This window comes from Hakea prostrata, chromosome 9, assembly GCF_041222555.1.
Source record: "Hakea prostrata isolate BN-2017 chromosome 9, UWA_Hpros_2, whole genome shotgun sequence".
Classification (NCBI taxonomy): Eukaryota; Viridiplantae; Streptophyta; class Magnoliopsida; order Proteales; family Proteaceae; genus Hakea; species Hakea prostrata.
In genome coordinates this window covers 5236666-5252025 of record NC_142608.1, presented here as the reverse complement: position 1 = coordinate 5252025, position 15360 = coordinate 5236666, and the positions used below count along the sequence as shown (strand labels likewise).

The 15360-nt window shown below is 37.5% G+C and overlaps 1 protein-coding gene across 1 annotated transcript; it reads right to left on the bottom strand.

Moving 5' to 3' along the window:
• Nucleotides 1-639: 639 nt before the first annotated feature.
• On the bottom strand, nt 640-14720 carry LOC149004228 (uncharacterized). The gene is made up of 9 exons (XM_089168926.1): nt 14476-14720; nt 9684-9825; nt 9485-9541; nt 3655-3747; nt 2451-2529; nt 2165-2289; nt 1733-1876; nt 1369-1607; nt 640-1279 (listed from the first exon to the last, which is right to left on the bottom strand). Coding segments are annotated over exons 2-9 (864 nt in total). The 5' UTR covers nt 9810-9825; nt 14476-14720; the 3' UTR covers nt 640-1278.
• Between the last annotated feature and the right edge of the window lie 640 nt (nt 14721-15360).

Below are 15360 nucleotides of genomic sequence, written 5' to 3'. Positions count from 1 at the left end.
TCTCCCAAAAGAAATGAGATTAACATACCTGTGTGTCAAAGCGGGCAGTGCAGATAAAATATTTGCCAGTGTCAGTGACAACAGTTACGTCTTGGCCAGGCTTTAAGTCAGTGATTTTGCTTGGAAGATCGATGGTCAAGTGTTTCTGCATCCTCACCAGGCTTGAAACAGAGAGGGATTATTTTAGTGATCATTACACCCAATTGATGCTCGTTATTAGCCATCAATTTTGATGATGCCACCATTACTTTTAGGGTGTCTTAATATTATGAAAGGATTTATAGCATCAAAAGTTATAAACAAATCTTACTTGGCATAGCCTCATCAACTCCTTGTTTTTCAATGTATGACATCTTATGAAAAATGAACTAACTTACAAAAGGATTGAATTTACAGGGGTGAAGATTGACAATGAGCAAGTTGCAAGTTTTGTGGCTTGTTTATGAAGACGAAACATGAAGAGGAAAATGGAGACAATAACGAATGGAGACTTTTGTAAATACATACAAGGTTTATTACGGATTTTTCATGAACCTTTTGGCCTTTTATTTATCCAAATACAGTATAAAACAAATCAATAAACCGATTAATACACCAATTAAAACGGTAATTTATAAGTAAATTTTTTCTTTGGTAATTTATAAGGAAATTAATATGTGGTGGTTTCAACATCAGGTACGACAACAAGTGTATGCTTAATACATGGAAAGTGTTCGTCTCTTCAATTATATGTTTGGATACGTGTATTAATACGACAGCAACTGATAAGCATATTTACTAACTATGAATCCGGGTGGGCAAGGGCTAGGTTTGGCTAATCAAGGTTAAGGTACAAGCAGCGGTGCTAATAATTCAATAAAATTCCAGAATTTGACAATCTATGATATCATCATACCTGACCAACAGGAATACCTCCGTGGTATCATTTTGATAGACAGTAATGACCTCACAAACAGTATGTAGTGTACAACCCAACCAGCAGTTAAAATTTTGACCCTCCAAATGAGTAAAATGTATGAACCATACAGGGTGTGATGCCATGCATTCCAAAGGTGGAGCCACCAATTGAGCCCAAAAACTTTTGATGCTGTTCAACACTCTTGAAGTACAGAAATACAAGAGTACAACCCCAAGTCTCTAAGCCGAGCCCATCGCAATCATCAAAGTGATGCAGCCATTCAAGCTAAGGTCAGCTCTTCCCGAAGAACATATCGGTAGCAAGATCCTTGAGCTTATGAATTGAGAAAATTCAAGCCAACACTGAACCAGGTTAAGCATTCTGTTTCAAGTAAAGCACAAGTTAGTAACAAATATTTAATGATCCAACAGGCAATCAAGTGCTACTGAGATCAAAGGTTACAACCGTACCATGACTCAACTTCGTCAGCTTCTGCAGCTGAAATCTCAGAATCCAACTTGTTCATTAGCTGTTCACTCACATGTTTTGAAACCGAAATCATGTCAAGGATTACACTAGGGTCTAAACCTGCACCCCCTCGTTTGGTTAGCCCGCATATATACCCATTCCTATTGACAGAAACAGAGACTGCTGAGCTCATCTGGGATTCTTCTTCTGAGGTTGCATCAACAATGTAGTGTCTACCAACCTAGAAGAACAAGCAAATTTTATTGACAAGAAACTAACAAGAAGACCCTATTGTGGTGATATTAGAGACCCACAGAAATTGGGGAAAAAAGAAGAAACTTATTTATTTATTTCTTTTGGTTTCACCTTGGTTAAAGTTATAATTACTGGGATGCCAGAGGTGTCAAACTGTAAAAACTCTTCATCACTTATGTCAACTTCTGGCCGTTCATCCGCAGAGGCAGCTGCTGCAACATTGACTTTCGGGATTCCTGTATTGCTCAATGCAGCCTTAACAAAACAAACATTAGAAAAGATCAGGGAAGAATAAAAAGATTTTTGGAAGTGTGGTCTCTGAGTTGGAACATGGCAAGGAAAGACACATAGAGGCATCTTGGGGGCAAGACAGTCAGTTCACCTTCCATCTGCATCTGGGCACGGGCAGAATCCTCACCCATCGAGAATTTTCCCCCCACACAAATCATTCAATGGCTTAACTTGATTGCAGAACGTAGGAACTGGAAAAGTCATGAAAACCAACAACTGTGTTTTACCAGAATTGAAAAATTAACGGCTTACCTTGATTGCAGCACCTAAGGCATCCAGCAAATTCCCATCAGAACTGACAACAAGGCAATCAATGTAAAGGTCCCAGCATACTTTTCCTTCCACAACTATTAGAGATGAACGGTTGATGCCAGCCCCTATGAAACATATATTGTGACCTCTATAGACTTAATCAAGAAAAACAAGATGTACAACTATATCAAGGAAAAGAAAAAAGACTCAAGCAGGTTGTGATCTCCAGAAAGAGAAACATATCTAGGGCCTTTCTTGCTTGTCTCACTTCTACTGACAGTTGTACCTGTTCCACTTTTACTACCCAATAAGCATCTCTGCAGTGCAACTGAGAGTTCTGTCGACAACTCTTCACCTCCTCTGCCCTGTGTTCAGCAAGATGAGATGATTAACCAAATAACTAAAAGGACAGGTTTACTCTACAACAGAAGACAATCATGTTTCGTCTACAAGAAGGTATAAGATATCCACTTCTCTAGAACAAGTCCATATACCAAACTAGAATCTCATTCCTAGTTCCTTGCAATAAAACTGGAATAATTGCTGTATTGCACTGTACTGGGGGGTCTATGTAATAAACAATTTGTATTGTTCACTGCACTGTACTTGGTATTAAAAGTTTTTGGATCTCTAATTATATCTCAAGTAATCATTCAATATTATATGTCAGTGGAGCAGAAAAAACTTATTACTCTCCAAAACATACCTATCATCTAGTCATGAATCCATGCAATTCATGTCTTTCCTGCTTCAGAGAGAGAAAGGGAATTCACTTCATAGAACCTACTATTTAGTTACAACCCCACACAACTCATGCATTAGAAGATTTGTTGTCCATATAGCAGTTGATTTTGTCTGATGCAAAACATCTTTTGACCTCTTAGTTGCTTTTCAATCAAGGAAAGGTTGGTATTATGACTTGCCCATCGAAGAGGCCACATTCATAAGGCAAGAAGACGACCATTCTCAGTTCTTCATCTCTTTAACACCTTCACTTGCCGTCTATGCTCTTGAAACTATCCTTAATAGCACAACAACCAGGAAAAATATATATTTGGAATAAGTATGCAACCCAAAATGTGGGAGTCTTCGAACTAGATCAAGTGAGAATCTCTACAAGAAAATATCTCGCAAATAAATCCCTTTTGGAGATAAAATGCTGACAATATTCCAGTGAGTTTGCTTTCAAGAATTTTGTTTTATCTTCTAGGTTTTCAATACATTTGATCTGATGTGTCTGGCCCCACCAAGAAAAAAAAAACTTTGCTCACTGCTTCAAGTTTTTCACCCTGACACACAAACACATGATCTGTTCAAAGGTAGGAATAACTTTAATATAACACATAATCGGCATACAAATTTAATTTCCTAAATCCCAATTGTGCAACAGTTTAGCATCTTCATTTCTCAGGACTAACATGGTAAGCCAACTGAACTTAAATTTCAAAAGGAAACAACAAAAATTACTACAAAGACATAGATCCACCAACCTCAAATACAGGTGCAGCTGTGGGACTACAATCAACATTTATGATGACCCTGCCTTTGTCAGGTTGAAGCAGATCTGGTTTTCCAAGTTCAGCCTGCCAATATACATCGTTAGGGGGGTGTGCCCCCCCCCCCGGGGCCCCCCTCTTTTCTCCCCGGGCCCCCCCCCGGGGGCCCCCCGGGGGGGGGGGGGGGGGGGGGGTTTGTTTTATCCCCCCCCAAAAAATCTTTTTTTTTTTTATTTTTTTTAATAATACACCTAAATTTCTTTTCATATATGAAAATACTAAAGTCTCTACAATTAGCAAAGCAGGAAATTCCCTGAGTAGATTTCACTTTTGAAGCTAAAGAAGACCTTTATCCAAATGAACAATAATTTTAAGGACCAGTAGAATGTATAAGGGAAATTTCTCACTCCCCTATACTTAAACCCCCCATTTACTCAAACTTTTACGTCTAACTCCCCAGAAAAAAGCAAACTCCTACCTCTCCTTCAACCCTATAAATTTAAATATCCAAGTTGCCCTCCAACAATTCAATCTTTCTATCTCTTTTAAGATTTTAATTACAAAAGCATATCCCACTTCTTCTTTGTCTGTAGTTCCCCTTGCCCAGGTGCCCCTACACCTTGGCCTGTTGCTTAAAACCCCCTCATATTTTTTTTGTAAAATAATTATTTTGGGTTCTTATCCCGTGTAGCCTTCTCCTTTTTTTCACAAGAAGTTAAGTTTAGATGGCCAGCAAATTAATCAGCAGTTTGTAGCTGCTATTTGAAGATGCTTTCATGGGATCTGGATCATAAGGTGTGGTCAAACCAGGGTCAATGGGTTCAAGTCAAGATCCTCAATTTTTTCCCTCTAAAACTCTTAATCCATGAGAGAACTGCTTTCAATTAAACCACTCCACCCCTCTTGCAGCCATTTCCCCCTCCACGCAGAGCTTTTAAAACAGGGGAAGAAGCAAATCTACCAAGAACCAGTCAGGGGTTTTCAAGGTTCCCACTTTTCCTTCTCGGTTTTCTACATGTTCAAGTGAAACCCATTTTCATTGTGAAAGGCGAGCTTTTACTTACTTATGTTCAATACTTAAATTCTTGACTTCTCCTCAATAATAATTAGACTTTCGATGTTGAACGATTACTTCTTTTTAACTTTGATTTATTTTTAATTGACTTTGAATTGCAATCTATGGATAACTGTAATAATACTTAATATTTAAACATTTGATACAATCTATGTATAGAAAATGTAGGAAAGACCTTCATATGTTATTTATTGACCTAGAAAAAGCTTATGATAGAGTCCCTAGAGTGTTAATTTGGCAAGTACTAGAGAAGAGAAGTGTTGCAAGTAAATATGTAGATATAGTTAAGGATATGTATGATGGTTCGGTGACTAGTGTTAAAACAGTGGGGGGCAAAGTAATGAATTCCCGATAACAGTTGGGCTACATCAAGGGTCAATTTTAAGCCCATATCTATTTGCACTGGTAATGGATGAATTAACCAAAAACATTCAAGATGAGGTCCCCTAGTGTATGCTTTTTGCGGATGATATTGTGTTGATTGATGAGACCCAAGTGGGGATTAATACCAAATTAGAATCATGGAGAGTAGCTTTGGAATCATAAGGCTTTAAACTTAGCAGATCGAAGACAGAATATCTAGTTTGTAACTTTAGTCATGATCGGGCTGATGATGAGGTGGTGATACTTGACGATAAAGAGATTCCTCAGAGTGATTGTTTTAGGTACCTAGGTTCAATCATAAGTAAAAGAGGTGATTTAGAGGATGAGGTTTCCCAAAGAATTAAAATAGGGTGGATGAAGGGGAGAGGTGCGTCCGGGGTCTTATGTGATCGGCGTATTCCATTAAAGCTTAAGGGAAAATTTTATAGGACCGTTGTTCGACCATCTATGATGTACGGTGCAGAGTGTTGGGTTGTTAAAAAGAATCATATGGATAAACTCAATGTAGCAGAAATGAGGATACTAAGATGGATGAGTGGCAAAACTAGGATGGATAAGATAAGAAATGATCATATTAGAGTTGGTCTGGGAGTTGCTTCCATAAGTGATAAGCTTCGAGAAAGTTGTTTGAGGTGGCACGACCACGTTCAACGGAGACCAATAAATGCCCCTATACGGAGAAGTGATATAATCCAAATTGAAGGAACTAGAAGAGCTAGGGGTAGACCTAAGATAACCTTAGAAGAAGCGGTGAGAAAGGATATATATAGCTTAGGCCTTGTATCTAGCATGGCCTCGAACATAACTAATTGGAGGGCAAGAATCCATGTAGCCCATTTAGTTGGGACAAGGCTTATTGTTGTTGTTGTATACTCTATTTTCCTTTCTTGCTCTTGGATTATGTTGTGTTCTATAATTGTTATGGATTGACTATGAACCTAGATCCTGTAGAGTTATGACATATAATGTTAGAGAAACAGAAATGAAAATTTGTGAAAGGATTTCTAAAAAGAGATAATGATGCTTTCTCATAAAATGTATTCTCTACAAAGGAAATGGTTAGATTTTAACGTATGAGCATGTTAATATTTATTCCCATGTTGTTTCGTGTCTATAGCATGGTTGTGTTATATGATTCACCGGGCTAGTTTAGCTCATTTTCCCCCTTATTGTAAACAGATAATCAAACTTAAGACAAGGGTAAGGATATTGTAGTCCAAGGAAATGATTGAAAGCTCAAGTTCCTGTTAAAGTCCAGTAGCTTACTCATCTCAATTCAAGGGTTATAATTTGAGGTTTCGTATAAGATGGTACCGATGTTTAAATAATATTGTAATATTAGAGTCTATAGTTAGTATAATTACATGTAATAGTTGCCATCAGATAATCTGACATTATAATTGCCCTCTGTTTTAATACAAAAGTTTCAATAAAACTAATTTCTATAATAAGCTAAACAAATATTCAATAATCACATTCATAAAAAAATAAAAAACAAAAATTCAAGAATCATAATTATGAAAGTTTATTCAAAAAAAAGAACACAAACATAAGTTCATCTCATCAAACCATGGTTGTCAAAACGTCCGCCTAGGCATTTACTAATTCATTGATTCTTGATGTTGAGTACGGCTCATGCTTCCCATTCTGTTGCCGACGGGCGCAGGGGTGTGGGGCCAACACCCTCGGAGCACAAAATAGGTCCTATGTCACTAGGTCCTAAGCGGTTCAAAAACCGCCTTGCCACCTAAGCGGACACTTTGACAACCATGTTTAGGTGTCATGGGCCCCACCTAACTCTAGTAATTGGGGGCGTGACAATGGGTGATCTTTGGATAATCCAGGCAAGGCAGGAGCTGGAGGGGTATTCCGGAATGAATTAGTTGTTGTAGTGTTTAATTTCAGCACTTACTTGAATGAGAAGACCAACTTTGAGGCTGAGTTGGAGGCTTTTATACATGGTCTGATTTGGGCAAGGCCCAAAAAACTAAAAATGAAACCACGGACTATAAATAAACTTCCATACAAAATGCTAACATAGAAAGAAAAAGAGAGAAATTTATTTTGATTTTCTATTTGAGTTTCAGAAAGGGGGAAAAACCTATCTTTCACATGACAGTATTTATTTCACAATAACATACTATAATGTGAACTCCTATTTTCCTCTTTAGAACTATCGTGCTTCATTATGAAGCATTGACTTTTAATCTATGGAACTATCATCTTTGAGAAAAGTACAATTTCACGTTGATGGAAATTCAGTTTTTGAATTTCAAGGTGATCAAGGAAGGTTAAGCAAAAAGACTTTGATTGTCTTCATTATTAATGTAGAACCTAATTATGTTTGATAATGTGAAATTTTCTTTTATGGTCCTTTTACATTAATGGTCCTAATCTCCTATTTTCTTGTACTTGATCGACAACAATACTATACTTATTCGCAATGAATTTCAACCATGCACGGTTTACTTTTCCCCTATACTCAAAATTTTTCTATCCATATATGTCAGAGAATATTTTCCTTTACAATGGAAATACAAACTAAGAACAAGTAAACATTTTCTCCACATTCGAACTTATTTATCCCTAAGAATTGAACATGCAGTTTAATCATCTGATGATAATGTGAACTTCAATTTCTCTTTAAAACGCTTTTCTTTATGAATCACTAGCTAGCAGCCACAAAAGATGTATGTTCATTATTAACGTGGACCCTAGTTATTGGAAGAGGATCAGACAAGACGGTCATCCAGACCAGGTGGAGGTGACAGTGTTGCGAGAAATTTAGAAGAACTTTAGAGTTTTCTTGGCCGCCATTTTATAAATACTCGTTTGCTTGATCCTTATCTAGTTATCTCACTGGATTTAGGGAGATAAGGTTGTTTCTCGGTATTCCTTCCCCCGGGGCAGATACGAAGGATTCGTGTATGGGGTTACTGCTTTAATCACAATGGAGAAGTCCGTTCTTACCTAGCAATTCAAAGAATGGAGGATCAGTAGTTTGAGTTTAAGTCTCTTTAGTAGTTTAGTTTCTGTTTCTGCTATGTTTTAGTTGTCTTTAGTTTAATCGCTTTTTCTGCTATGTGGTAGTCGTTTTAGTTGTTTGTTTAATCAGTATGTTTAGTGCTTCCACTCTCTCTTCAACCTTCATCCTACCCCCAACTCTACTGAGAACCAGTAGGGGGTTCTCAAGGTTCCCACTTTTCCTTCTTGGTTTTCAGCATTTTCAGTGAAACCCACGTTCATTGTGAAAGGCGAGCTTTTGCTTACTGTTCTTCTTCCATGAGAATACAGCTCTGACATATTTCACTACTGTTGAAGTTTTATGTGGTATATTTTAGAATTTAGATCACATCCACACAGTCAGGAAATCTCACAAGTAGATATTGATCAGCAGCAAATTTCCATTGAAGTTTCTGGCAGAGGGTAAACGGAGCTTTTCAGAAATTTACTGCAGAATCTCTTATTTATTCTTGGTTACTCTTGTAAACTATTGGTATTGATCTAAATTGAGCTTTTCAGAAATTTACTGCAGAATCTCTTCTTTATTCTTGGTTACTCCTGTCAACTATCTTATTCACCACACCATCATTGGGCTTTTAAAAGCAAGGGGCTAAGGCAGTGGGACTAGATTTGAGGAAAGCAGTGTCGGGGGTGGCAGCAGGAGTTGGGATCACTTCCCCTTGAGGGTACTGTATAACACTAACCCCCGGTCCCCCACCCTCTCCACTGGTGCCACCTTTAAAAAAGCTTATGAGGTGGGACAACCCCCCTTCCCCCGAGTCTGGATCCCCTCCACTGATACTCCCATGATACTTTTTCACCACACATTTGTGTGGGGCCCACTGCAGTCCCACCTTGAAATTATTCTATTAGTATTCAGATGTGGGCCCCACACAACATGTGCGGTGAAATTATTCTCTATCAACATCAGGGGAGCACATGATATGGACCCCCCACCCCCCTTTTTTTTGAGAGGGGGGGGGGGTTGGGGCTGTGTTATACCACTACCCTCAAGAGGAGCAGAACAGGTGGCAGCAGTAGGCAAAGGTGAGGGAGCAACAGCTAGGAATGGGAGCTATGGAGACAGAAGAAGTGGCAGATACTTCTAGAAATAAAAAAATAAATTGGAAGACTGAATTATGGTTTTGTGGCAGAGTAATTTGGGTACTTTAAGTTGATAGGGAAGAAGGAGAGGTAGGATATCTCTTTTTTTGGGGAATCAGATGTAAAAGTTTGAACTCAAAGATCCAAGTACATAGATGATAAGCATAGGGGACTAATAGAAGATTTCCCAATATAAAATCATTTTACAAACTTATCTAGAAAGCATAAAAAAAGATGGCAGTCTCGATTAGGAAATACCTTCACACTGGCAATGACATCAGTGGTACCCATTCTAACTCTAGCCGAACCATTTGCCTATAAGTAGCCAACAAAAGAATTTAAGGATGATTTCAATGGAAACCAATCATAATTTGGTCAACCAATAATGAAAGCCAAACATAATGTGAAAAATGAGAAAGTCCGAATATCAACAACCATGAGAATGAAGACTACTCACCTGAGGAATGACTCCAGTTTCAACAGATATAGGTCGGTAAGTTAATCTTTTTCGACCGTCGGTGCGAAGGTCTTGAGCAATACCACCCTGTATGAAATGTTTCTCTCCAACAGATAGTCCCACCATTTCTACCCAAATGAAACTATGAAACCATAGTCACCAAAATGACAAATTAGAAATAAGGAATACCTCTTAAAAAATAATAATAATAAATAAATAAACAGGAAAAGAGAAATAGCTAGAATAACATCAGTAATATTAAATTCAATTGAAGATTAAAATTAAAAAAAGTAAGCCCAAGCAAGATAGAAAAAACAAAAAACAAAAGAGGTGACCATATTGAGTCCTTTCAATGACGGTTCTAGTGTTTTGCTTTAACAAGCACCAAAAACACTTCTTCATGTTTTTGTTCCAGGAAACACTTCTATAGGCATATGATAGAAGTTGGTTTTGGAAATGTTTTCAGCAGTAGTAGGTGTTTGGCAAAATCTGTTTCTCGAAACAAAATTATAAAATGAGCTCTATAAAAGAAGAATAACAACTTAGGGCTTTTTTTTTCCCAATAAATATGGTAACCACTCTTCTCAATAATCTTTACAAGACCAACAAAAATACATGCCCATCAGAGAGTATATAAATGTGGAAGAGAAACCTTACCTCACATACATGGGTAAAACGAATTAAGATATACCACCCATACCATAGCGTTGCACTTTGAATTACAAAAGGGATTCTCAAAGACAAAAAATGTAGGTATGCAACACTCACCACTTCCTCAAACCAACATCAAAAACAACACCCAAAAGGGGTTATCAGTAATCAAATAGATGATTTGAAACTTAACCCACACAATACAAACTAAAATGAACAATGAAGTTCCACAAATAACTATAAGAAGCTGTAACAGCGTCTATTTTGTTATGGACTAAAAGGAAGTTCCATTGAGAAACATAGCTGATAGCCTTATACAAGCTGAGTCTTTTGCTTGTTCTCTGTTTTCATTGTACACAAAAACGAGATTGATAGTTTTCAGAAATGAGGATTCAATTGAATTCACCACTAACAATTCAATTGATTAAAACAAATATAGATACATGAGCGCAGCTCTAGATATATAGAATACTATATGGAAAAAAAGCCCATCTGATAAATTTTGGGGAAAGATGAAACAAGAAAAAATTATATCAACATAGAAGAATACAATTGAGAAAAAACTATTTATTTCACCGACCTTAACAGCTCAGCTTCTCACTATTCCACTACCAGGAGATTCCAAGATGAATAAGACGGAGAAGATGACGGCTGGGTTCTAGCTTTGGTTAGGAGGAAAGGGAATCCCTGTTGATCGTTAAGATCCTCGTTGTCACCTTGTATCAGACTTTATTTTGATTATAACAAAGCCTTTTCCAACTTGGTAAAACATATAAGAAACTACGGATTAACCACTAAGTCCAGTTTAAGATTTCAACCTACCATATGGCTCACCTTCTACAGCAACATTTTCTTTGTATTTCCAGCAATCCAAGTTGGTCTAGTTTTTATATAATTTTCAACCTTAATCATAAGGCACAGCTTCATTGATTTGAACTGAAACTCACAAATTGGATGGGAGAATAAACCTGATATGGGTTTAGGATCTGAATATAAGCCCCCGGTCCAGCAGATCCAATTGATCAAAAAATACACCAGTTGGCCACTAATATAATGGCTAAGAATGCAAGGAAAGACTACTATCGGAGGTAGGCCATGTGATCTGATAATTAGATTATCTAAACTCCCAAGGGTGTACTAGATTGGCCACAAAAACCCTCCGTTTACTATGAAATTGTTGCATCATGGGATCATCCATGGAACCAGACAAGAGAAGACATTTTCAGTTGTAAACTCGCACCAGATCCAAATGACTCCCAAGCAGAGCAGATGGAAGGGGGAAACAGACTTTGACAAGCTTTCAAGACCACACATCAGCAAATTGAGGTCCACAAGTAACACTAGCAGAGTTCCGTAGCAATAATTGCTATTATTTCCATCCTAGAATTTTATTAAAACTATAATACCCTGAACTCTGAATCCAAGGCATTTCATACTACTATGCTGGGTAGCTAAAAGAAAAACTAAATTCTTTGAAGGTATAAAGCAGTACTGCCTTGGGTAAAAAAAAAAAAAAAAGGCATACCAAAGGACAATTGGATGAATCAAGTTACAAACTTAATTCAAGTTCAAAGAGGTCAACTTCTTATTACATGTTACACATTAACCTTTTGAATCTCAAAACAAGGAACTTTGGAATAAATCCACGAATTAACATGCAATGAACAAGTCAAATAATTTAGCTTTAAAAAGTTAAAAGTTGAAAAGAATCGACGATGAAGTAAAATGTGGCTAGAATAAAGATTCCTTTCTCCTGCATAAGGTTGTAATTTCACTACAAATCTGATACATCAATGGTAAGGCAGAAGAAGCACAAAACATTGAAACAAAAAAAATATTAACAGTCCAGAAAATAGACTTTCACGAAATGAACAGAGACAGATCACTAATTATCAGGCCGTAGAGTCACCATATTATCTTTCAGAAAGATTAATCATACTTAGTCCCAAAATCGAGGATTGCACATTCTTTCTTTCAGACAAAAGAATTAAGGATATAGGGGTTGGGGATTGCACATTCTTCTTATCCATCCCAACCCACCGAAGAAAACAAAAGAAAAAAGCAACTGCAAGATAATCATCCGGAAGAAAAAAGCACTGAAACACAGCAACAAAGAGAGAAGCAGAGCCACATTGAAAAAAATCGACCAAACACAATATTGTGAGGAACATAGTCCGATCCCAAAAAGAGGTAGTGAAAGAGAGAAGATGAGTGAAGTGAAAGTGAAGAAAAAGATTAATGAAGCTACCTTGTGAAGAAAAATCAGGAGTTGCTGAGAGGAAGGGACAACCTCATCTGCTGTTGGAGTTGTAGAGTCGTTCAAGTGCCTCTCGTAACGGGAGAAGACATAAGTGAAACGGTTGGGGTTCTTTTATCGGGCACACTTTTGGTTGAAGTTGTTTCTGAAACAGGAAAACAACTCTGCAGTGTAGCGCAAACTGTTTTTTTTTTAAGTGAGACTTACACCCGCTTCCTTTTTAGGGCACTAGTATATACGCTTAGGTGCAGATGCACGTGGATTTTTTGGTTTTATAATGATTAAGTAGATTAATACAGAGTACAGCTTCCTAGTAGTAATGCCTAATTTTGTCTGGTTGATCTTAAATTTTGAAGGTTATAAAGAAGAAAAGAGATAAATAGTGGAGTAAAATATTTGAAAGTTGTGCTTCATGTTTTCTTTCTATGCTTGCTTTCTATTTACTCTCACTCCTCTCTCAACAGTTTCAAATCTGATTCAGGGGAATCAAATAACTCAGCAGGTATAGACTCTGACTTACCAGGTGGTTGAGATGAAAGTGCAAGACCAACTCTTATGAAGTTCAATATAAACAGAAGTAGATAGAAAATCTTAAAACACCTTCCTCTTAAAGACTAGTTAGCTTAACCAGAAGAGAGGGAACTAAAAAGGAATTCTCAATTGATTTGGCAAATGATAAGTGTGAAATGATAATGTAAAATCAGGATTGCAATTGTTTAGCATAATATAGTAGAGCTACCAAATATTCCATAAGCCACAGAACAGATACAGGTCAGGAACTTGAAAACTGAATTACCAGCTTGATTAACTTTAAAAGGTATCAGTATCACAAAGTACCTATGGTTCAGCTGACTGCTACCAAACCTACCTCAACTAAACAGGGCTGGTCCTAGGTCCTTTATCGCCAATAATAGCAGACTCAGAGTCCATGTTGAAGTTATGGTGATGTATTTTTCCAGTATCAGCTGTCAACCTGACACTTCAATCCTCTTCCACCTGAGTTTGAGAACAGAAAGCACTCGCTAAAAGCTTTGTAATCTTCCCCTCATCGAACACAGGTGTTAATGAAACAGTTCAAGCTCTATATCATTAGCCAAATCCTAAGGCAACCAAGAAATCCCAAGGAATATTATGGCTAAATTTAGTTTGGGTGTTCTTCATTTTGAAGTTGATGGCTACTGTGGTGAAGCAGCAGCCACTCTCTAGTATAAGTTGATGGCTTATATGGCCCTTGGATATGAGGTAAAGTTTTGATATGTTATTGTACTCTTACAACAGTTTTATTCTATTCTACCAGATTAAAAGTTCGATCTGATTAGTTGATCCTAAGCTACTGCCGTGTCATTCTGGTTCCATAGTTACTAATTTTTGTTGAACAGAAATTTTGCAGATCCATCTATTGGATCATTCTCAATTTTGGAGAGTAAATCCTACAGTAGAAGAGGTCAGTTATATTAATTTTCCAGTCCCATCTAACTCTTCCATAATAATTTCTGATTGATCACTAAATTGTCTCTAGCTAACTGTCCTTGCATCACTGAACCCACATAACAGGTTTAATAAAGAACTCTGGCTCGTGATTTTTTAACGAGGAACAAGCAAGGGAACACCAAGAAATTATTCTTAAATTATTTGTAAGTAAATCCCTCACAACTTAACAATAGGTTCCTTTCCTCATAGACGATCATTCATTCTTTGAATCATTGAGATTCAAATTAAATACTCAGTCAAGGTTTACTTTATAAAATCAACTGAACCCACATAACAGAAACAAAGAGGAAGTAACAGCCAACACATGACCTGCAGTAAAGCATCACGGCAAGAGATACAGAAGAAGAAGAATCACAGGAATCCACTACCATGAGATAAGGAAGTGGAAAATACCTCCACTCGCAGTTGAACGAAGATGAAGAAGTGGGTTGCAGACACACGTCTTTAGTCGAAGAGAGATCGGTTGCAGAGACTAAACTTGCTTAGGCTTGAGAGAGACGAGACAGACGACAGACAAGAGATACGAGAGCAAGAGACGAGAGTAAGGGCTTTTGATTTTTGAAAATATAAAGGAAAATACATCGATAACCTCATCAGCATCAGGCTTCCACCTTTTGTGACAGCATTTTTGGAGAGAATTGCTTTGGCTGCGTTTGTTTGCAAAACGTAGGGGTGGGAAAAACACACGGGGTCCAGGTGGGGGTGGGAGGAGGGCGTGGGGGGGGGTCCCACCCGCTCCCGGGGGGGTTTCAGATGTAGAACAATTTGTCACTTCCCCCCCCCCCTAGCAAACAAACGCGCCGGTGACAATTGTATGCCAAATGCCTGGTTCGGTACATTTTTGTCAAACTAACACAATAATTTCATACCGCTTTACATTACAATATTTTTTTTTTTGGTATAACCTTACAAGATTTTATTGATGTTAAAAAGGAAAAATGGCATATAATAAGTGTATCAGAATCGTTATCATACAACCCCATGTGTCTCAAACACAACAAATTTGTGTGCCAAATGCTTTGTTCGGGCACACTTTTGCTGAACCATAATGCTAATTTCAGACTGTACAAGATTTTAGTGATTTTTTTTATATGATTGCTTTCGATTTGTAGCAAGGATGAGCATTCATTTTCTTGTTTTTTCTTCTCTAGAGGTGAGTTCTCTCCCTAAACCCTTCTCTCTTCTGCCCCCAAAAAAAGTTCTCTCCCTTTTCATTTGACACTTATTTTGTACTCTAACGGTGAGACTGAAAGTGAGTTCTCATTTTATGTTTTTCTT

Bases quoted from the DNA above. Each gene is read 5' to 3' on its own strand.
- LOC149004228 (XM_089168926.1), bottom strand. From the start codon at position 9,809: ATGGTGGGACTATCTGTTGGAGAGAAACATTTCATACAGGGTGGTATT. The intron at 9,542-9,683 runs GTGAGTAGTCTT...GGCTACTTATAG, and splicing joins AAACTGGAGTCATTCCTCAG to GCAAATGGTTCGGCTAGAGT. The intron at 1,608-1,732 runs GTGAAACCAAAA...TTGTTCTTCTAG, and splicing joins TAATTATAACTTTAACCAAG to GTTGGTAGACACTACATTGT.